This window comes from Xiphophorus maculatus, chromosome 4 (assembly GCF_002775205.1).
Source record: "Xiphophorus maculatus strain JP 163 A chromosome 4, X_maculatus-5.0-male, whole genome shotgun sequence".
NCBI lineage: Eukaryota > Metazoa > Chordata > Actinopteri > Cyprinodontiformes > Poeciliidae > Xiphophorus > Xiphophorus maculatus.
Window position 1 is genome coordinate 1,853,815 of NC_036446.1, and position 23,545 is coordinate 1,877,359.

The window sequence follows — 23,545 nt, forward strand, 5'->3', positions numbered from 1 at the left end:
GATTTTTCCCATTGAGTTATAATGGGGTTTTTTTCGTAGTTTTTTGCGAATTATGTCGCCACGTTAAGCCCAAATCCCACCAGAAGTAATAGCTCCAATGGCGTGAATTTTCTGCACGTTTTGATACCTCATTTGTAGGTGTGCACCCAGCGGTATGAGCCGCATTAACGGTTACGGAAGAAAAATAAAGAATAACTAGAAAAACAAAATTTCTGAAGAAATTTAGCCGGGGCCTGCCAAGGCGCGCCCGTCGGGCTTGGGCCCGGCGTCGTCACGCCACAAATCGGCGTCGACGCTAAAGAACGCCGCAACGTAATCAGTGGCACGCGGAGAACCGCAAGAACGTTAAGCGAGGCGGACGTGCACCATTCAGTACGATTTAAAATGTTGTCAAGGCTTTTATTTTGGAAGTTTTGTTAAACTTCATTTCAAAGGGCCAAACTAATCCCATGCGTAATAGTCCTTGGGTTAAAATAGTTATATAATGCTGAAAACACAAGTAGCTGATGTAAAAATATTCAAGGCTTTTATTTTGAAATTTTCAGTATGCTCCATTTTAAAGTTCCGAACTAATCCCATGTGTAACAGTGCTTTGCATGAAAAAGTCATATACGGCCAAAAAAAGCAATTACGTCATGTAAAATCTTCAAGGCTTTTATTTTGAAATTTTCAGTATGCTTAATTTTAAAGTTCCAAACTAATCCCATGTGTAACAGTGCTTTGGATGAAAAAGTCACATAAAGCCACAAACAGCAATTACGTCATGTAAAAATATTCAAGGCTTTTATTTTAAAATTTTCAGTATGCTTCATTTCAAAGGGCCAAACTAATCCCATGTGTAACAGTGCTTTGGATGAAAAAGTCAAATAAAGCCAAAAAGAGCAATTACATGATGTAAAAATATTCAAGGCTTTTATTTTGAAATTTTCAGTATGTTTCATTTTAAAGTTCCGAACTAATCCCATGTGTAACAGTGCTTTGGATGAAAAAGTCATACAAAGCCAAAAACAGCAATTACATGATGTAAAAATATTCAAGGCTTTTATTTTGAAATTATTATTATGCTCCATTTTAAAGTTCCAAACTAATACCATGTGTAACAGTGCTTTGGATGAAAAAGTCAAATAAAGCCAAAAAGAGCAATTACATGATGTAAAAATATTCAAGGCTTTTATTTTGAAATTTTCAGTATGCTTCATTTTAAAGTTCTGAACTAATACCATGTGTAACAGTGCTTTGGATGAAAAAGTCAAATAAAGCCAAAAAGAGCAATTATGTCATGTAAAAATATTCAAGGCTTTTATTTTGAAATTTTTGTTAAGCTTCATTTTAAAGGGCCAAACTAATACCATGTGTAACAGTGCTTTGGATGAAAAAGTCAAATGAAGCCAAAAAAGAGCAATTACGTCATGTAAAAATATTCAGGGCTTTTATTGTGAAATTTTCAATATGCTTAATTTTAAAGTGTAAAACTAATCCCATGTGTAACAGTTACTGAGTTAAATCAGTTATATACAGCCCAAAGCAGCAATTAGTTGTAAAGGCCAGTTCAGTCCTGATCTGTTTCAACTGAGTATTCCACTATAGATAGAACTACAGCGATGCGTATTCGTAGTCCAAATCAGCAGCCAATAGCCTCTTGAGTTCCGTTGCTATGGCAAATAATGGTCTCAGCAGGTGTGAGCTGTGAGCTCTGAGCTCTCAAACACACAAGTGTGTTTGAGCAAACACACTTTACTGAAAAAAAGCATTGGAAACAAATCCTTCTTGTTCGGGAACCGTAATACATATTCGAAAAGCGTTTCGAGCGTATGACAGTTCAATGTGTCTTCTGCGATAGTCCCGAGATTCATATCTGTACCTCACTCAGAGCATTTACAGTGATGAGAGAAAGAAATGTTGTGCCCATATCTGATCCGAGGTCTGCTGTCACTCTAATTTGAGCAAAAATGAGAAACTTTGGGTCGCTTAGAGGCAAATTGTGGACAAACCGTAACTGGTATCGACGAGCCGTCTTCACTTTCGAAGAGATCACAGACGTATCTACCAAATGAAATTTGAATGGCATTTCTAGGTGAATTTGTGACGACACAGCAAATCCTCAAAAATAGGGTATTTCTAGGATTTTTCCCATTGACTTATAATGGGGGTTTTTTCGTAGTTTTTTGCGAATTATGTCGCCACGTTAAGCCCAAATCCCACCAGAAGTAATAGCTGGAATGGCGTGAATTTTCTGCAGGTTTTGATACCTCATTTGTAGGTGTGCACCAAGCGGTATGAGCCGCATTAACGGTTACGGAAGAAAAATAAAGAAGAATAAAGAAACACTTTCTCCGACAATAGCAATAGGTTCCTGCCATTGCTTTGCATGGCAGGCCCCAACTAGAAAAACAAAATTTCTGAAGAAATTTAGCCGGGGCCTGCCAAGGCGCGCCCGTCTGGTTTGTGCCCGGCGTCGTCACGCTACAAATTGGCATCGACGCTAAAGGATGCTGCAATGTAATCAAGTTCAGATTTCTTTAGCCGAAATTTCTTTGCTTCCTTGTCTTTCGTTAGGCGATGAAATACGTTCATGTTTGGTTCGGTTCAGTTCTACTCTAGTGGGCAGACTGTACCGCAGCTGCTGCGCTACAGATATTTCTCCGCTGATTTTCAGTAAAACTCTACAACGGAGAACCTGGAGGTTCTGGTTCGGATGAACAAAATAAACCCAGATATTTTATGTTTTATTATTTGAAATTATTGATAGGCCAAGCATAACGAAAAAAAACTCAGATCATGAAGTTATTTTATGTAATTCAAACAAAAATTATAATTTACATCATACCAAGCTAATATTATGTAGTTCTGCTGTTTTTCACTGTCGGCACAAGACGGCAGCTGAGAGTATCTGTATCCGAAGCAACTGATTCAGTGAAGTAGCTTAATATGCTAGTTCCGGTTATTTGTGGCAATTTCTGCAAGTCACAATAGCTCTAGGTTGAGGTAAAACAAAATTGCCTTATTTCAGCTGATCAGATTGATGTTAACAGAGATTTTGTAGCCTAACAGGTTTCACGAAAGCCAGTTAGCAAAGTGCTAACATGTGAACAAATTGTGGTTCCATCAAGCTAGCAGCTACGCTATCAGAGCCACAACAAAATATCCCACAGCAGTCAAACTTTTAAAATCGATCACATTTCTTAAAGAACACATTACATTTAACAACTGTAAGCAGTTCTAATAATATAGTAATGAAATTAAATAGTATATTTTATGGACAGAACACAAACACTTCTTACCTTAACCAAGCAGTCGGAAGCAGAAAGCTCTTCTTCTTCTTTTTGTTTTTAATGGCGGTTGGCAAGCAACTTAATGGTGTGCATTACCGCCACCTACTGGTATGGAGTGTGGATCAGGGCGCAACTTAAAAAAAAAAAACACTAAATCCTTTCTATCAGTTTAGTTTTCTTAAGAAATTTTATGAAATAACATAAATATTCATGGGGCGTGCTGTGGTGGCGCAGGGGGTTAGCACGCCCCACGTTTCAGTTAACCGCTCCCCAATCTAAAGTCTTACATATAATCCTGTTACCTTCAAACATGTAATAACCGCTTTATTTATTTTGTGTTTAATTAATATCTTATTAAGTTTAAATGTCTCTATATCATATTTCCTAATTTATTGTACTTGCTTTATATTTTCCACAATTAATTATTACATGTTCTACTGTTTCCATATCCATACCACACTCACATCTACCTGTTGGATGTTTACCAATCAAATTTAAAGTTTTGTTTAATCCAGTATATCCAAGGCACAATCTTTTTTTTTTCATACTTGCTCTTTTCGCTTTTCAGACTTACAATACTTCATTTGAGCCAGCTGGGGGAGACAATTCTCTGTTTTAGCCAGTAGGGTATTAGGGTTTTCAATGGATTTTCCCCATTGACTTATAATGGGGTTTTTTTCGTAGTTTTTTGCGAATTATGTCGCCATGTTCATCCCGAATCCCACCAAAAGTAATAGCTGGAATGGCGTGAATTTTCTGCAGGTTTTGATACCTCTTTTGTAGGTGTGCACGCAGCGGTATGAGCCGCATTAACGGTTACGGATGAAAAATAAAGAATTATAATAATAACTAGAAAATTTCGGAAGAAATTTAGCCGGGGCCTGCCAAGGCGCGCCCGTGGGGTTTTGGGCCCGGCGTCGTCACGCCACAAATCGGCGTCGACGCCAAAGAACGCCGCGACGTGATCAGTGGCACGCGGAGAACCGCAAGAACGTTAAGCGAGGCGGACGTGCACCATTCGGTACGATTTAAAATTTTCTCAAGGCTTTTATTTTGGAAGTTTTGTTAAACTTCATTTCAAAGGGCCAAACTAATCCCATGCGTAATAGTCCTTGGGTAAAAATAGTTATATAATGCTGAAAACAGCAATTACATGATGTAAAAATATTCAAGGCTTTTATTTTGAAATTATTATTATGCTCCATTTCAAAGTTCCAAACTAATCCCATGTGTAACAGTGCTTTGGATGAAAAAGTCATATACGGCCAAAAAGAGCAATTACATGATGTAAAAATATTCAAGGCTTTTATTTTGAAATTTTCAGTATGCTTCATTTCAGAGGGCCAAACTATTCCATTGTGTAACAGTGCTTTGGATAAAAATGTCACATAAAGCCAAAAACCGCAATTACATGATGTAAAAATATTCAAGGCTTTTATTTTGAAATTATTATTATGCTCCATTTTAAAGTTCCGAACGAATCCCATGTGTAACAGTGCTTTGGATGAAAAAGTCATACAAAGCCAAAAAGAGCAATGACCTGATGTAAAAATATTCAAGGTTTTTATTTTGAAATTATTATTATGCTTAATTTTAAAGTTCCGAACTAATCACATGTGTAACAGTGCTTTGGATGAAAAAGTCATACAAAGACAAAAACAGCAATTGCATGATGTAAAAATATTCAAGGCTTTTATTTTGAAATTATTATTATGCTCCATTTTAAAGTTCCGAACTAATCCCATGTGTAACATTGCTTTGGATGAAAAAGTCATATACGGCCAAAAAGAGCAATTACTTCATGTAAAATATTCAAGGCTTTTATTTTGAAATTTTCAGTATGCTTCATTTTAAAGTTCTGAACTAATACCACGTGTAAGAGTGCTTTGGATGAAAAAGTCAAATAAAGCCAAAAAGAGCAATTACGTCATGTAAAAATATTCAAGGCTTTTATTTTGAAATTTTTGTTAAGCTTCATTTTAAAGGGCCAAACTAATACCACGTGTAACAGTGCTTTGGATGAAAAAGTCACATAAAGCCAAAAACAGCAATTACCTGATGTAAAAATATTCAAGGCTTTTATTTTGAAATTATTATTATGCTCCATTTTAAAGTTCCGAACTAATCCCATGTGTAACATTGCTTCGGATGAAAAAGTCATATACGGCCAAAAAAAGCAATTACCTGATGTAAAAATATTCAAGGCTTTTATTTTGAAATTATTATTATTCTCCATTTTAAAGTTCCAAAGTAATCCCATGTGTAACAGTGCTTTGGATGAAAACGTCAAATAAAGCCAAAAACAGCAATTACCTGATGTAAAACTATTCAAGGCTTTTATTTTGAAATTATTATTATGCTCCATTTTAAAGTTCCAAACTAATCCCATGTGTAACAGTTACTGAGTTAAATCAGTTATATACAGCCCATAGCAGCAGTAGTTCTAAAGGCCAGTTCTCAGTCCTGATCTGTTTCAACTGAGGATAGATAGAACTACAGCGATGCGTATTCGTAGTCCAAATCAGCAGCCAATAGCCTCTTGAGTTCCGTTGCTATGGCAAATAATGGTCTCAGCAGGTGTGAGCTCTGAGCTGTGAGCTCTCAAACACACAAGTGTGTTTGAGCAAACACACTTTACTGAAAAAAAGCATTGGAAACAAATCCTTCTTGTTCGGGAACCGTAATACATATTCGAAAAGCGTTTCGAGCGTATGACAGTTCAATGTGTCTTCTGCGATAGTCCCGAGATTCATATCTGTACCTCACTCAGAGCATTTACAGCGATGAGAGAAAGAAATGTTGTGCCCAGATATGAACCGAGATGGGCTGTCACTGTAATTTCAGCAAAAATGAGAAAGTTTGGGTCGCTTAGAGGCAAATTGTGGACAAACCGTAACTGGTATCGACGAGCCGTCTTCACTTTCGAAGAGATCACAGACGTATCTACAAAATGAAATTTGAATGGCATTTCTAGGTGAATTTGTGACGACACAGCAAATCCTCAAAAATAGGGTATTTCTAGGATTTTTCCCATTGAGTTATAATGGGGTTTTTTTCGTAGTTTTTTGCGAATTATGTCGCCACGTTAAGCCCAAATCCCACCAGAAGTAATAGCTCCAATGGCGTGAATTTTCTGCACGTTTTGATACCTCATTTGTAGGTGTGCACCCAGCGGTATGAGCCGCATTAACGGTTACGGAAGAAAAATAAAGAATAATAATACTTAAAGAGACGCTTCTCTCCGACAATAGTAATAGGTTCCTGCCATTGCTTTGCATGGCAGGCCCCAACTAGAAAATTTCGGAAGAAATTTAGCCGGGGCCTGCCAAGGCGCGCCCGTCGGGCATGGGCCCGGCGTCGTCGCGCCACAAATCGGCGTCGACGCCAAAGGACGCCGCGACGTGATCAGTGGCACGCGGAGAACCGCAAGAACGTTAAGCGAGGCGGACGTGCACCGTTCGGTACGATTTAAAATGTTGTCAAGGCTTTTATTTTGGAAGTTTTGTTAACCTTCATTTCAAAGGGCCAAACTAATCCCATGCGTAATAGTCCTTGGGTTAAAATAGTTATATAATGCTCAAAACACAAGTAGCTGATGTAAAAATATTCAAGGCTTTTATTTTGAAATTTTCAGTATGCTTCATTTCAAAGGGCCAAACTAATACCACGTGTAACAGTGCTTTGGATGAAAAAGTCAAATAAAGCCAAAAAGAGCAATTACGTCATGTAAAATTATTCAAGGCTTTTATTTTGAAATTTTCAGAATGCTTCATTTCAAAGGGCCAAACTAATACCACGTGTAACAGTGCTTTGGATGAAAAAGTCAAATAAAGCCAAAAAGAGCAATTACCTGATGTAAAAATATTCAAGGCTTTTATTTTGAAATTATTATTATGCTCCATTTTAAAGTTCCAAACTAATCCCATGTGTAACAGTGCTTTGGATGAAAAAGTCATATAAAGCCAAAAAGAGCAATTACGTCATGTAAAATTATTCAAGGCTTTTATTTTGAAATTTTCAGAATGCTTCATTTCAAAGGGCCAAACTAATACCACGTGTAACAGTGCTTTGGATGAAAAAGTCAAATAAAGCCAAAAAGAGCAATTACCTGATGTAAAAATATTCAAGGCTTTTATTTTGAAATTATTATTATGCTCCATTTTAAAGTTCCAAACTAATCCCATGTGTAACAGTGCTTTGGATGAAAAAGTCATATAAAGCCAAAAACAGCAATTACCTGATGTAAAAATATTCAAGGCTTTTATTTTGAAATTTTCAGTATGCTTCATTTCAAAGTTCCAAAGTAATCCCATGTGTAACAGTGCTTTGGATGAAAACGTCAAATAAAGCCAAAAACAGCAATTACCTGATGTAAAAATATTCAAGGCTTTTATTTTGAAATTATTATTATGCTCCATTTTAAAGTTCCGAACTAATCCCATGTGTAACATTGCTTTGGATGAAAAAGTCATATACGGCCAAAAAGAGCAATTACTTCATGTAAAATATTCAAGGCTTTTATTTTGAAATTTTCAGTATGCTTCATTTTAAAGTTCTGAACTAATACCACGTGTAAGAGTGCTTTGGATGAAAAAGTCAAATAAAGCCAAAAAGAGCAATTACGTCATGTAAAAATATTCAAGGCTTTTATTTTGAAACTTTTGTTAAGCTTCATTTCAAAGGGCCAAACTAATACCACGTGTAACAGTGCTTTGGATGAAAAAGTCAAATAAAGCCAAAAAGAGCAATTACATGATGTAAAAATATTCAAGGCTTTAATTTTGAAATTTTTGTTAATATTCATTTCAAAGGGCCAAACTAATACCATGTGTAACAGTGCTTTGGATGAAAAAGTCAAATAAAGCCAAAAAGAGCAATTACGTCATGTAAAAATATTCAAGGCTTTTATTTTGAAATTTGCAGGATGCTTCATTTCAAAGGGCCAAACTAATCCCATGCGTAATAGTCCTTCGGTTAAAATAGTTATATAATGCTCAAAACACAAGTAGCTGATGTAAAAATATTCAAGGCTTTTATTTTGAAATTTTTGTTAAGCTTCATTTTAAAGGGCCAAACTAATACCATGTGTAACAGTGCTTTGGATGAAAAAGTCAAATAAAGCCAAAAAAGAGCAATTACGTCATGTAAAAATATTCAGGGCTTTTATTGTGAAATTTTCAATATGCTTAATTTTAAAGTGTAAAACTAATCCCATGTGTAACAGTTACTGAGTTAAATCAGTTATATACAGCCCAAAGCAGCAAGTAGTTGTAAAGGCCAGTTCTCAGTCCTGATCTGTTTCAACTGAGGATAGATAGAACTACAACGATGCGTATTCGTAGTCCTAACCAGCAGCCAATAGCCTCTTGAGTTCCGTTGCTATGGCAAATAATGGTCTCAGCAGGTGTGAGCTCTGAGCTGTGAGCTCTCAAACACACAAGTGTGTTTGAGCAAACACACTTTACTGAAAAAAAGCATTGGAAACAAATCCTTCTTGTTCGGGAACCGTAATACATATTCGAAAAGCGTTTTAAGCGTATGACAGTTCAATGTGTCTTCTGCGATAGTCCCGAGATTCATATCTGTACCTCACTCAGAGCATTTACAGTGATGAGAGAAAGAAATGTTGTGCCCAGATATGAACCGAGGTCGGCTGTCACTCTAATATGAGCAAAAATGAGAAACTTTGGGTCGCTTAGAGGCAAATTGTGGACAAACCATAACTGGTATCGACGAGCCGTCTTCACTTTCGAAGAGATCACAGACGTATCTACAAAATGAAATTTGAATGGCATTTCTAGGTGAATTTGTGACGACACAGCAAATCCTCAAAAATAGGGTATTTCTAGGATTTTTCCCATTGAGTTATAATGGGGTTTTTTTCGTAGTTTTTTGCGAATTATGTCGCCATGTTAATCCCGAATCCCACCAAAAGTAATAGCTGGAATGGCGTGAATTTTCTGCACGTTTTGATACCTCTTTTGTAGGTGTGCACGCAGCGGTATGAGCCGCATTAACGGTTACGGATGAAAAATAAAGAATAACTAGAAAATTTCGGAAGAAATTTAGCCGGGGCCTGCCAAGGCGCGCCCGTGGGGTTTGGGCCCGGCGTCGTCACGCCACAAATCGGCGTCGACGCCAAAGAACGCCGCAACGTAATCAGTGGCATGCGGAGAACCGCAAGAACGTTAAGTGAGGCGGACGTGCACCATTCAGTACGATTTAAAATTTTCTCAAGGCTTTTATTTTGGAAGTTTTGTTAAACTTCATTTCAAAGGGCCAAACTAATCCCATGTGTAATAGTCCTTGGGTTAAAATAGTTATATAATGCTCAAAACACAAGTGGCTGATGTAAAAATATTCAAGGCTTTTATTTTGAAATTTTCAGTATGCTTCATTTCATAGGGCCAAACTAATACCACGTGTAACAGTGCTTTGGATGAAAAAGTCAAATAAAGGCAAAAAGAGCAATTACGTCATGTAAAAATATTCAAGGCTTTTATTTTGAAATTTTCAGTATGCTTCATTTCAAAGGGCCAAACTAATACCATGTGTAACAGTGCTTTGGATGAAAAAGTCAAATAAAGGCAAAAAGAGCAATTACGTCATGTAAAAATATTCAAGGCTTTTATTTTGAAATTTTCAGTATGCTTCATTTCAAAGGGCCAAACTAATACCATGTGTAACAGTGCTTTGGATGAAAAAGTCAAATAAAGCCAAAAAGAGCAATTACATGATGTAAAAATATTCAAGGCTTTTATTTTGAAATTATTATTATGCTCCATTTTAAAGTTCCAAACTAATCCCATGTGTAACAGTGCTTTGGATGAAAAAGTCATACAAAGCCAAAAACAGCAATTGCATGATGTAAAAATATTCAAGGCTTTTATTTTGAAATTATTATTATGCTTCATTTTAAAGTTCTGAACTAATACCACGTGTAAGAGTGCTTTGGATGAAAAAGTCAAATAAAGCCAAAAAGAGCAATTACGTCATGTAAAAATATCCAAGGCTTTTATTTTGAAATTTTTGTTAAGCTTCATTTTAAAGGGCCAAACTAATACCATGTGTAACAGTGCTTTGGATGAAAAAGTCAAATAAAGCCAAAAAAGAGCAATTACCTCATGTAAAAATATTCAGGGCTTTTATTGTGAAATTTTCAATATGCTTAATTTTAAAGTTCCAAACTAATCCCATGTGTAACAGTTACTGAGTTAAATCAGTTATATACAGCCCATAGCAGCAATTAGTTCTAAAGGCCAGTTCAGTCCTGATCTGTTTCAACTGAGGATAGATAGAACTACAGCGATGCGTATTTGTAGTCCAAACCAGCAGCCAATAGCCTCTTGAGTTCCGTTGCTATGGCAAATAATGGTCTCAGCAGGTGTGAGCTCTGAGCTGTCAAACACACAATTGTGTGTTTGAGCAAACACGTTTTACTGAAAAGAAGCATTGGAAACAAATCCTTCCTGTTCGGGAACCGTAATACATATTCGAAAAGCGTTTCGAGCATATGAGAGGCCTATGTGTCTTCTGCGATAGTCCCGAGATTCATATCTGTACCTCACTCAGAGCATTTACAGCGATGAGAGAAAGAAATGTTGTGCCCAGATCTGAACCGAGATCGGCTGTCACTCTAATTTGAAGAAAAATGAGAAACTTTGGGTCGCTTAGAGGCAAATTGTGGACAAACCGTAACTGGTATCGACGAGCCGTCTTCACTTTCGAAGAGATCCAAGACGTATCTACAAAATGAAATTTGAATGGCATTTCTAGGTGAATTTGTGACGACACAGAAAATCCTCAAAAATAGGGTATTTCCAGGATTTTTCCCATTGACTTATAATGGGGTTTTTTTCGTAGTTTTTTGCGAATTATGTCGCCACGTTAAGCCCAAATCCCACCAAAAATAATAGCTCCAATGGCGTGAATTTTCTGCACATTTTGATACCTCATTTGTAGGTGTGCACCCAGCGGTACGAGCCGCATTAACGGTTACGGAAGAAAAATAAAGATTAAAGAGACGCTTCTCTCCGACAATAGTAATAGGTTCCTGCCATTGCTTTGCATGGCAGGCCCCAATAATAATAAAGAAACTTTTCTTGGGAGAATAGCAATAGGTTCCTGCCATTGCTTTGCATGGCAGGCCCCAATAATACTTAAAGAGACGCTTCTCTCCGACAATAGTAATAGGTTCCTGCCATTGCTTTGCATGGCAGGCCCCAATTAAAGAGACGCTTCTCTCCGACAATAGTAATAGGTTCCTGCCATTGCTTTGCATGGCAGGCCCCAATAATACTTAAAGAGACGCTTCTCTCCGACAATAGTAATAGGTTCCTGCCATTGCTTTGCATGGCAGGCCCCAATAATACTTAAAGAGACGCTTCTCTCCGACAATAGTAATAGGTTCCTGCCATTGCTTTGCATGGCAGGCCCCAAAAACAACTGCTAAGGCTAACTAGATTCCACTTGAAAGCGGAATAGGGGGGATTAAGACCCTTCTTAGTCCTACAACAGCAGCTGATTTGATTTGGGTTTACCTTTTCAGGTGTTTTTGGTGATTTAGGGGGTGAAGGTTAAGGGGTTTAAGGAGTACCATCACTAATGTTTTTCCACTTAAAGCTCTGGTTTACACAGTAAATGCCATGTGGGTGAAATTTTACTGATGATACTCTGATATCCCGTTCTCCTGAAGGCAGCATGGAGCTGCAGCACAAGAAGTTACGAGAAAAACTGATGAGAAGAAGAGTTATGATTGATATGGTTTCAGATCCATGTTTTAATGTTGCAGTTTTTCACCAGTAGTTCAAGGTTTAAATATGTGTTGTAAATCTTTTGAGGTTCTGTCAAGAAAATGTGACACCTCTCCAAATGAAAATCTCTGAGTTGATAAAAAGTCTATACATTTTTAATGTTAATCAATTAATTAAAGCAAAAATATTTGCTTAATTTGTACTCCTTTGGCAAACGTCTGGACTAGATTCATAGTTTTAGCACGACGCTCAGGCAGAGCGGCAGATGTCAGCCATCCGGGTGACCAGTCAGCTCTTCAGTTCACAAACCATAAAAAAAATAAGCTTGTAAACTGGGGTTAAGAATAAATAATCCTGTCTTCTCCTCCATCTCTTTTAGCTATTTGAATGTTCCTATATATATACATGCACTCACATAGAGCACAATCGCACAAAGCTTAAAGCTAAAGGAAATGTCATGTTAAGAAACGCTGCCTTTAGGGTGCAGCTTAGATAGAGGCTAACAGGGAATTACAAACTGTTGTTTGATGCATTTCGCTCTGTTAGCCCATAAGGGTAGCATGAACAATGGCCCAGCGCTGTATTTTAGTCTTAATAAATGGAAATCATGAATTCAACTCACTGACTCTTCTTCAACGTGACACATCAAGAACCTAATGGACAAAAGATAATTCTCCACACCGGAGAACTACTGTATCTCTGCTGTGGAGATAAATCCACGCACACAGTAAAAAGCTCAGATATAGTCCAAACGACGCTCCTAGAACTACGGGAGGATCAAACTCCACTCATTCATTTAGCTTACAGAAAAAACGCCAAGCTGCAAAGTAAACAAAAGTAAACTGACCAATAAGATTTAGGATTTGGCGTGCCCAACCCCACAGAATCACACTGATGAGCACAAGATGTTTGACACTAAACATTTAAAAACATTTAATTAAATACATTTTTTTGGCAGTGCTCCCTGACGACAGCTGCTATTTTTAGAACTGGCCCTGCAGGCGACCAGGTGTCACCGTGTGGTGACTCCTGCTTTACACCTGCAGATGATCGTATCTTACCTGCAGCACCTGTCTCGTGGAGAGACCTCGCAGGCAGGCCAGGTCTTTGCAGTCCGTCTTCTTCAGGAACACCAGGTTGTCCGATTCGGCTTTTTCCAGCGTCGCATTCAGTACGTACGAGCCGCTCATATCCACGGCGGCGTGAAACAGACCTTTGGCCAGCGGCGACGTCATCAAGGTCCACACCGAAGTCCCGCCTCCATCGGTCAGAGGAAACACACAAGAGGCTGCAGTTCATCTTAATGAAATACACTTCTGCTCCACTTACACTCTAAAAATGTGACTTTGAATAGAAGGTAACTCAACATTTGTCCCATTTATTATGGTAAACCAGATATTAGCCTTCTTGCCTAGCTTACTAAATTTTGCTTCTCTAGCCCTTCAACACCTCTCAGTCCTGCACAGCATCACTATTACATGAAAAAGTAAATACCACCATGATGTTTTAAAGACATTTGTATGGAAAATAAGTATTTTTTCCAGCTGCTGCTGTCAGTCATGATTCCACATCTCCTGTCATCAGAGGCCAGTTTCAAGTATGTTTTTTTTTGTTTGAAAAAGAAATTTTTAAAATAAAGCAAAAAGTTAACTAAAAAAAAAAATTTTAATTGGCAAATAATTTTTTTGTTTCAAAAAAACTTTTTTGAATACATTTTATGGCCCTAATTTAGCCCCATATTTTTTTTTTAACAAACGTAATGATCAAGAGCTTTATATTTTTTTAACTTTATGTCCCCAACTTAACTCTGTAATTTTTCTAAGCAAACATTATGACCCCGATTTAGCTCCATATTGATTTTGATAAAAACTGTATGGCTGCAATTTAACTCTACAATTTATATATTTTTAAACAAGCTTTATTGGTCCAATGTTGGTCCATGCTCTTAAAATGTGGTTTATATTATAATTTTTTTTATAATCTTTATGGCCCAGCTGAGCTCCATAATGTTTTTGAACAAACTTAATGGTTCCAATTTAGCTCCATATTATTTTAATAAAAACTTTATGGATGCAGTTTAGCGCTCCAATTTAAAAAAAGGCCCCAATTTAGCTCCGTAAGTTTTTTAAAATAAACTTTATGGCTCAAATTCACCTCCATCATTTTTCTTGAACCAAATTTTTGGCCCCATTTTAGCTCCATAAAATACACAACAGCATGATGGGGCTGTAAGGTTCATGACAGAAAATAAAATGTGTTTTTGTGACAAACTGCAATAAAAAGTAAAAGATCAGGTTACATTATTTTTCTTTATGTTTGTTCTATTTTATCTCCTGAGTTTAGGGGCCTTTGACTGAATAATTGGGTCATAGGTCATGATTTAGGAGATATGCTGTACACATGGTTACTTATTGGGCAGAAACAGTAAAAAAAACTTTTCACAGCTACAGAACCTCTGCAGAACTATTGATCCAATCCATTTTAAGGCTCAGAACCTTTCAATCTGATTATCCTTAAGACAAGTCAAATTATATTATTATAACCCACTGCCTCTAATCTTCTCCCAAATCTCTAAATTCTCCATTTTTATTTGGGTCAGGAAGTATTTAGCAGTCGCACTTCCTCTGAATTCCCCACCAACAGGTTTTCCTTCCACCTGATGATGGGGCTGATCTGTGGAGCTGATCTCACAGCCCGACCCGGTGACACGTCCTGCTTCCGTACCTGAGCTCTGCCCAAATATCGTGACTCTTCCAGGGTCTCCTCCAAACCCACGGATGTTCCTCTGGACCCACTTCAGCGCCTCGATCTGGTCCAGGAAACCGTAGTTCCCTGTGGAGGATTGGAAAGGCATCGATTACTTTGAGGGACCCGATTTCTTTCCACTGGCCCATTTTCACCGTCAGAAACGAAACCAGATCAGCAGATGAGCTAAATTCACCGGTCTGCAGCTGAGGGAGAGCAGAACTGGGCCGGGGAGTCAGGAGGAACCAGAATTAGAAACGAGCTGATGGAGGAGGAAAACGACTCAAGCGGTTCGCCTCCTCCTCCTCATCATCATCATCATCACAGCGTCATTTACCGGGTCGCTTCACATCACGGTCAGCGCTGTTCTGGGTTATGTAACTGAAGTTTCCCGGCCGGACTCGCCAACATTAACCCGGAAATGAGCTCCATTTATCCACATCGCATTAACCTTCATTAGGTATTCAAATGTTAATGGAGGCGTGTTTTCAGGCTGCAGCAGCAGCAGCAAAACGTAAACAACATAAATATTAAAAGGCTCCAGGAGAGGAAAGAGCTGGTGATAAAAAGGCCATTAGAAGTTCCTTAATACAGCAGAGTGCAGTCGAAACCAGGCAGTGAACCGTCACTTCCTCAACTTCACTGAGCTGTAAAGAAAAAAAACAACATTTATTTTTATTCTGGTGCCTTTATTTGCCCAGAAATGATGCTGGGATTCCAGCTCTGACTGCACAGTGAACCAGAAAACATGATTTAGTTACGCTAAGCATCCCGTTGTTACTCCACCTCAACGATGCACAAGGACCAAAATGTGATACAAGCCGACATCTTCAACTCCAGATGACAGGTTTTAGTGGCTGCCAGTGGTGGGTTCACTATCGCTAATCCGCTAATTATAGCGCTAATTATTCGTTTATCACTTGACGAAAACTGTTTGGAGCAACAGATCTTTAGAAATGTATCAGGATGACAAAGCAACAGAGAATAAAGTCTGGAAATACAAACATTTGTTTATGTATTAAAATTTGAGCATTAAGTCCAATTTTACAGACATTTCAAGAATGTAAAGGAAACTTAATAGAAATACAGCAGCAGCGGCTCACTAACAGGATTAGCTTCGGCTAGATTTTTATGTTGGCGAAGAGCTTTAACGTTAGCGGAAGTAACGTTTATGCTTAGTAAAGCTAACTTTTTATCTAGTGGTGCCCATCACTGGCTGTTGGTTCAGATTTTGTACCGATTTCTCATTACAGTCTCTCATTAAACTTCACAAACTTCTGGGTCAATTTTAACAGCTTAATATTTAGGAAGAAAAAATAATAGCGATAAAAACTATTTTTCCTTCCCTTTCTTCACTGTAAATACTAACAATATTAATTTATTGTAGTACAGAGGTGAGAGAGAATCTGGGTTCTCAGAATAAATACAGCTGACATTTCAAACTGTCACCATCAGCAGTTTTTATGGAGTTGAGGATTGGCCGACTAACCTGAGGTGTTTTTTGGAGAACCTTCTCTCAACACCTCCAGAGCCAGGAAGCCGAAAGCGTTGAGTCTGTAGTTGAAGCTGACGTAAACCAGCTGAGTGTCGGCGGCCAGCTTCTCCGTGGGCGAGTATCCGGGCTCACCGCCGCTGAGCGTCTGCAGGGATCCTCCGTGGATCCAGACCATGACGGGCAGCGCGGCGTCCGGCCGCAGCGTGGGCGTCCACACGTTGACGAACAGGCAGTCCTCCTGGCCGATCGCCTTCCCAGCGCTCGACATCGGCTGCACCTGAGCGCAAACGCTGCGGAAGCGCGTGGCGTCCGTCACGCCCTGCTTACACGGCGGGTCGGACGGAGGAGCCCAGCGCCGCTCACCGACCGGCGGAGCAGCGTAGGGAATGCCCTTAAAGGAGTAGGCGCCGTTTTCCTGCAAAATGCAAATGGGAATATCTAGAAATGTGCCGCCGCTTTAACACCGTAATGCTGCAAACTTTATTTATGGAGATTTTAAATGACCCAGCAGACAGGAGGAGGTTCTGATGTTTCTTTTTTTATTTCCTGATTTCAGGTCTTTGCTTGTCTGATCTGAGAAGAAACTGGGCAAAGGTCGACCTTGAGTTGATCTCTTATGCCTCCAATAAAGACAGTTTTTTACTTTTCTGGCAAAGAACTAAAGATACAGAAAAGAATGGAAAAAATTAATTCCACAGGAAATTGCAATTTCTTTTCCAGAAAATTCTGAATTGTTTCAAAATTCTCAAAAATCAAAATTATTCTGCGTAATATTTAGTAAGATTATACTTTGAATAATTAAAATTAACCACTGTGCTTTTCCTTTCTCCAGTTAGAGAGGTCTGACTGACGGACCGGCCGACCAGATCACGTCTGGTTTACAGTTCACATTTACAGTTAACAACAGTCACACCAATTCAGCAACGTCTTGATATATTGAGCAACATTTCAGACAAAAAAATGGCATCGACCAAAATTGGAATCGGTAAGTTAGGCTTTTTAAAAGATTGGTAATCGGTGATCGGCCAGAAAACTGCAATCGGTGCAGCCCTAATTTTAAGATTAATCTCATAAATTTTCTAGAAAGAAAACTTGGATATTTCTGAGTTGGAAAAGGCGAAACTTCGACGACCTGCATCAGAAGAAGCCAGAGGTGGTAAATCTGGATGTAATCAAGTTTCCTTCATTTCTGAAACAGACCTGGTTGACATGTACATGATGTCTAATGGTTGCCATGGCGACACCAAATTGCCCAGCTTTAGAGATGTTCGTAACCTCCCAGGTGAAGGACGAGTTGAGAGCAGGAGCTGCTTTCCTGCAGCCATTTCACATTTCTATCCAACCTGAATGGTGTTTTATTGTCTTTCCCATTTTGAACAGCCTAATATTTGTACCACATGGAAACAGGAAGTCACTAAAAGGTTGATTCTGGTCACACCTGGTATTTCCTGTCAGTACATTCACTACAGATTCATCAAATTTCATTTATAAAATGGGAACCAAATAAAAAAATAATTTGAAGAAATATTTTGTTGTATATTTAGAATTGTATATTTATTTGTTTGTTTATTTAGTATTTATTTAGAAGTAAATACTTCCAGTATCACCTTTAGTATTTTCTGCTAAGGAGCCTAAATTTCATCTCTAAAGTCTGAAAAAGGGAAATGAAACTGAGACTGGAGGTAAAAATAAGAAATGTAGATATTTGTGCTGACATCAGCAGCAAAAGTTTCCTGTTTTTATTCATTTAGATCAGATTTTCTTTCCCCAGGTCTGATATTTTATTATAAATTACATTTTACTTTATCTTGGAGTTTCTCACATGAAATATTTCTTGAGCTTTCAGCCTGTTGAGTCTCAACTCACATGTTTTCCTCTGAACTCGCCGCAGTCCGTCGACACCTGTGCGCGTCCCGGCGGCAGCATCTGCGCCACGTAGCCCAGGTAGGCGGCGAGCGCCAGCAGGGCGACCACGCCGAGGAAGATCAGGAAGATGCAGCGTTTGGACAGAACCAGGAAGGGGCTGATGTAGTGCCGGTGCCGGACGTACTGCACCTCCTCGTCCTCGTCCTCCTGCACCAGGTAGCGGTACTCGTTCCTCTGCGGGGCCTCGAACGCATCGTCCTCATCCATCTTCGCTCTGGAGGAGAAAAGAGCAAAAATAAGACAGCTGTGACTGAGATTTCCATCCAAAGAACCGGGAAATTAGGGGTTAAATATGGAAAAGAATCAGGATTTATCAAGAGAATTAGTTTTCAAAATAAGGCAACAATGAGCAATGACCAGAGAGATGAAGATGAAATAAGAAAGAACTTTAAAAAATGTATATAAAAACACAATAAAATACTAAAAATTAAACCTAAGTATCAATAGAGAACTAGAGCCAATAAACAAAAATAATAATCCTGATGTTTTTCCCTCATAATTTAATCTTCTGAGATCAAAAGTCTAAATTCTGAGATTAAAATCAGGATTCTGGCCACTAACTTAAAAACAAATGTGATTTAAAACATTAAACTGCATATAGTGATTACATTTAATCAGATTTTTAAATTCACTAATATTTATTGATGGTCTTATGGAACAAACAGTGGAAAAAATAACAAAAATAACACTTCTGACAATACTGTCAGTTTTTCCTTTATTTACCATCAATAACTGAAATTCATCATGATAATAAACTTGTTATAATAAATGATAAACTATATGATAAATGCCCACCCTAACACCAACTCAATATAAAATAAATTTCAATATAAAATCTAAATATTCATGACTTTATTTATTTTCTGCTGTTTCTGTAGATCAGGACCAAAACAACTACGACTATAAAAACCCAGTGATGTGACCAGAACTGTCACAGTAAACGATAAATTGCCCAGTAAATAATTCTGATAAATAAAGGTGCACCGATTTCTGGCCGATCACCGATCTATTAAAAATCCTGAACTGTCGATTCTGATTTTGGCCGATGCCTATTTTTTTTGTTTAAAATGTTGTTAAATATCAAGAAAGTTGATCAGTTGCCAACAGTGAGACGACTATTGTGAACTGCAAACGTTTAGACGTCTGGTGGGCCGGTCTGCTAGTCCAACCTCTCTCACAGCAGAGCAGCAGCAGACAGCAGTTGATTTAAATTTGCTCCATAGTTAAGATCGGCTTCATATGTAAAAATCAGATTTCCCAAATTTAGGGAAATCGGCACCAATAAATCGGTGCATATCTAATGATAAACGATAATATTTTTAGTTTTGAGACTATTTTTGAGCAATATGTTTTGATAAAGAAACAATAATGCCATAATAATCACACTGGAAATGGAAGATATTTTAAATTTCCAAAATAAAACCAAAAACAATAAAAATGTTAATGAAAACCACACACAACTGAAACATAAATAAAATGGATTATGATGTAAACAAAATTCATCTTCAACTTTTCAGAATGGAAATTATTGATCTTGTTTAATTTATCATCCGATCAATTGATTAATTGATTAATTGCAACATGTTCATGACTGGAATTTTAAAAAACTACCAGCAGGATGTGGAAGTTATTCTTGTAGATTGTAATTATTTTAATAAAAGTCAAGAAGACAAAATGGTGATCTGATCAAAACATAAAAAACAAAACAAAGCAGTAAAATGCAAACTTTTAAGGTTTAAGTGCATGAATACTAAATGGTCTGTATATTTAAGATATTCATAAGTAAATCGTTTTATTTGCCGAGTTGCCTGCTGAGTTTAGGTTCCTTTTTCTGCCTGAATGTTTAGTTTCAACCTGCAGCCCGGCGCTGAGCTGGCAGACAAAGATGGACGGATGATTCATGGAGCAGAACTAAAGTCCAGTTCGGGTTGGACTAGTGCCGAGTGAAAAAGCAGCCATGGTCCAAAGAAACCTGAGAAACCTGCTGATCCACGTCACAGTGAACGATGAAAATAAAACCCAGAAAACACGGAAATGAGGGCTGGTTTAAAACTTTTGCACAATGCTGTGCTCTTACCCTTAAATGTTTAGTAGAAATCTGACTTTACCGCAAATATTCAAACTTTAGCCAAAAAACTGCGACAACAAATAAATTATTTTATACACAGATATAATTTTAGAAAATAGCTATTTTTGTTATTTATTGAATTTCCACAAATGGTACCAGAAATGTTTTTACATTTTTCTTCTTCTCATTAGAGAAGAAAAGTTGTTGAGATATATCCTCCACTTTATGTTTTCATCTTCCAAAACCTAAAAGTATAAATAAAATTGTGCTTCAGCAGAAACACGTTTCCTGCTGTTTACATAACATCAGATATTGTCTTTTCCCAAAATGTCATGTAACATTTGCGGCTCGAAACAAGTTTTATTTGGCTGAACTTCGGTCAGAAATGTGCATTTTTATCCTGAGTGTTGCGGATCTCTGGACTAACCGTCCAGGAAAACAACACAATGCGTGGAAACGAGCAGCGACACGCAGGGAGGAGAAAACACAATGCAGCCAGTTAAACCAGTAAAACACCCAGAAACTCCGTGTTTACAGGAACAAAAGCAGCAAACCTGCATTCATGCTGAACAAAATGAATTCGTAAATAAATTATTAAATTCAGGGGACGAAAACTGTCAGTGTAAAAGTTCAGCAGAGAAAAGTTTCTCAGAGCAGAAAAATGTCCTGTAAACATTTAGAGATAAACCGTTTCCTGCAGAATCAAACCTGAACTTTCTGGATGAAATCAACAAAACACCAAAAGAAAAGTTTAATGACTCACCATGTCCTACAACTTCCCAAATCTTTAGAAAGTTTAGCTGTCAAAACCTGAAGTTGACGCAGTTTTGAAGAGTCCGAGTGCGCATGCGCGGTAGTGTTCCCTAATAAGGACATTTAAGGGGCCAGTACACCCAAAAAGGACTCAATGAGGGACAGCGATGAGTAAATAAAACCTTTCAAAACAAATTTAGATTGAAAAGTTATAGAAAATAAAAAATCATGGTATTAAAGGCAATTTGAACATTCTAACATAAAACTATTTAAAGGAACCGGTCAGGATTTTTGAAAGGATTTTCTGCTGAAAGATTACGAGCAGTTTACCTGCAGCAGATAACACCTTTAACTTCCTTATTTCAACACAAATCAGTATTAGTTTCACATGCACCAGCAGTAATGTCACAGTGTTTCATACCAAAGGTATTTTATTCATGTTTAAAACTTTGCCATATTTATATTGGGCACTTCTTTACAAAGATGGGAATTATTTAAACTTAAAATGGAGACAGGAGGTAGAGAGTTACAAATGAGCTTTAAATATAACAGGAACCTGTAGATGTTTACTGCCAAAGTAATACCTGACAGAAAGTGAGGCTGTATTAAAAAAAGGAAATCATTTTAAATATTTAGTTTGCTGCCTAAATATCTGTTTTGCAGTTGGTGGCATTTATTAGTGATTGAATAATCTTGTGAAAATATGATTTAGAAAAATGAATCCCCATTATTTTCTCTGTTAAAACTATTCATTTTTAACACTGTAATCAGGACTTCGATTTGGAGAAGCCATAGAACTAAAGTCTATAGAATGGTTAAATCTGCACTGAATTAGATATTACAGATTCCCCCTGACATGGTTTTGATTCGCAAAACATTTCGATTCATTTGTGAAAATTAAAAAAAAGGCTTCCACCTGCAGAAGGAGCTGCTTTGAGACAAATCTTCATCACATCATCAGCTTTGCTTTTCGCTGCTCCGTCAGGTCGCAGCACCTCCACTGAGCCACTGGACGGAGGCGGCATGTGACCGCAGGGTTAACACAAACCACATTATAGTAAAATCCATCCAGATCAATGAGTGTCCCGCTAAAACGCCCTCAGTGGCCCTTTGGTTGCAGGAACTGAAGCTGCTGTTTGCCTGCTCAGCTGCTCCGGCGCCGATTCACAGCGAACCAAACACACCTTCATCCTGGGGGTGGAAAGAGGCTGTTAGTTAAAAACCAGGGGGGGTAGAGGGGCCCGAGACCCCCAGAGCTGCTGACCTGCAGCTTTTAGATGCATCCCTGCTTCTACACACCTGAAATGTCTGAGTTTCCTCATCAGCAGTAAATCCTTCAGCTCTGCAGAGGCCTGACGATGAACACTGTAAAAACTATTACACTGATAACAATAAATAAATAAGGCAACATTTTCCAAGCATCTTGGTACGATGGAGTATTAGGACCACTGGAGATAAAAAAAAAAGAGGAGCAAATTTCTGCCATAAAAATCTGAAATTTTTCTGGAAAAACTAAAAACATTTCTGAGCTCCAAAAGTCGAAATTTTGTTGGAAAAAAAACTCAGAAATTTTTTGATTAATCTCAGAAAATTTCTAAGAAAAACACAATATTTCTGAGATTGATCTTAGAATTTTGTAGTTTTTTCTAGCAAATTTTTGTCGTTTAAACCTCATAAATAATTTTTTTGTTTTCTTTTTTCTTTAGAAAATTTCTGAGATTAATATCAAAATTTCAGATCTTTTATTATTTTTAGCAAATTTTAAACTTTTCAAACTTCCCTTGTGTTTTCTAGAACATTTTCTGTCTGAAATTTACTCGTCCTATTTTTATATTTCCTATTTTTCCGGTGGCCGTCAGGGCAGCCAAAAGCGACAGCAGGAATTCAGTGGTTTCTTTCTGTTTCCTGCTCAGCTGGAGCCACTGGGGAGGAAATAAAGCTCTAATCCAGCAGATTGATCTCTTCTTTGTTAACAGAGATGAACCTGCAGCTTCTGCAGCAGTTTGTTGTTTTTATTCCTAATGGAGACGCTTTGCTTTGGTTTTCCTCACTCAGAATCCGTTAGCAGCGCCGATGTTTCTGAAAACCTTCACACGGATCGGATCCGGTTTCCCTCAGCTGGATATTATCGTCACTGATGGTTTAAGAATCTCGTTTAGCCTCCTGGTGGGAAACATTCATCACATCCAGGCCGCAGTTACTCCCAGAGTTATTCTGAAACGGTGCTGAAGACTGCTGCAACATTAAATAAAAATCTGCATCTTTTCTTCTTTTCCAAAAATATTTAAGGATTTTCTTTTGCTGCTCTTGTTCTGATCAGATGGCAAAACTATGACAGTAAAATAAGAAAAAGCAGAAGAACCTGACTCAGGATGGCTTGTGATGTACGGAGGACTAATCCTGCAAAAATTGGCAATAATTAAAAAAATAAAAAAGTGGCTTGATAAAGTAAATAATGAGAAAAATAAACAATAAGACCTTTCCCTATTTATTTGATTTTACAGTGTAACATATATTACCATTTCTAGTAGTA

The 23,545-nt window shown here is 37.8% G+C and overlaps 1 protein-coding gene across 1 annotated transcript in view; it reads right to left on the reverse strand.

Annotated features, from left to right (window-relative positions):
• Positions 1 to 21,131, reverse strand: part of LOC102216626 (para-nitrobenzyl esterase-like) — a 67,667-nt gene extending 46,536 nt beyond the window's left edge. The window contains exons 1-5 of the mRNA XM_023332132.1: positions 21,023 to 21,131; positions 18,132 to 18,405; positions 16,260 to 16,680; positions 14,750 to 14,857; positions 13,087 to 13,283 (exon numbers count right to left, since the gene is read on the reverse strand). Of these exons, the coding sequence (XP_023187900.1) occupies positions 13,087 to 13,283; positions 14,750 to 14,857; positions 16,260 to 16,680; positions 18,132 to 18,398 (993 nt within the window). The 5' untranslated portion in view covers positions 18,399 to 18,405; positions 21,023 to 21,131. The remainder of the gene's footprint in view (positions 1 to 13,086; positions 13,284 to 14,749; positions 14,858 to 16,259; positions 16,681 to 18,131; positions 18,406 to 21,022) is intronic.
• Between the last annotated feature and the right edge of the window lie 2,414 nt (positions 21,132 to 23,545).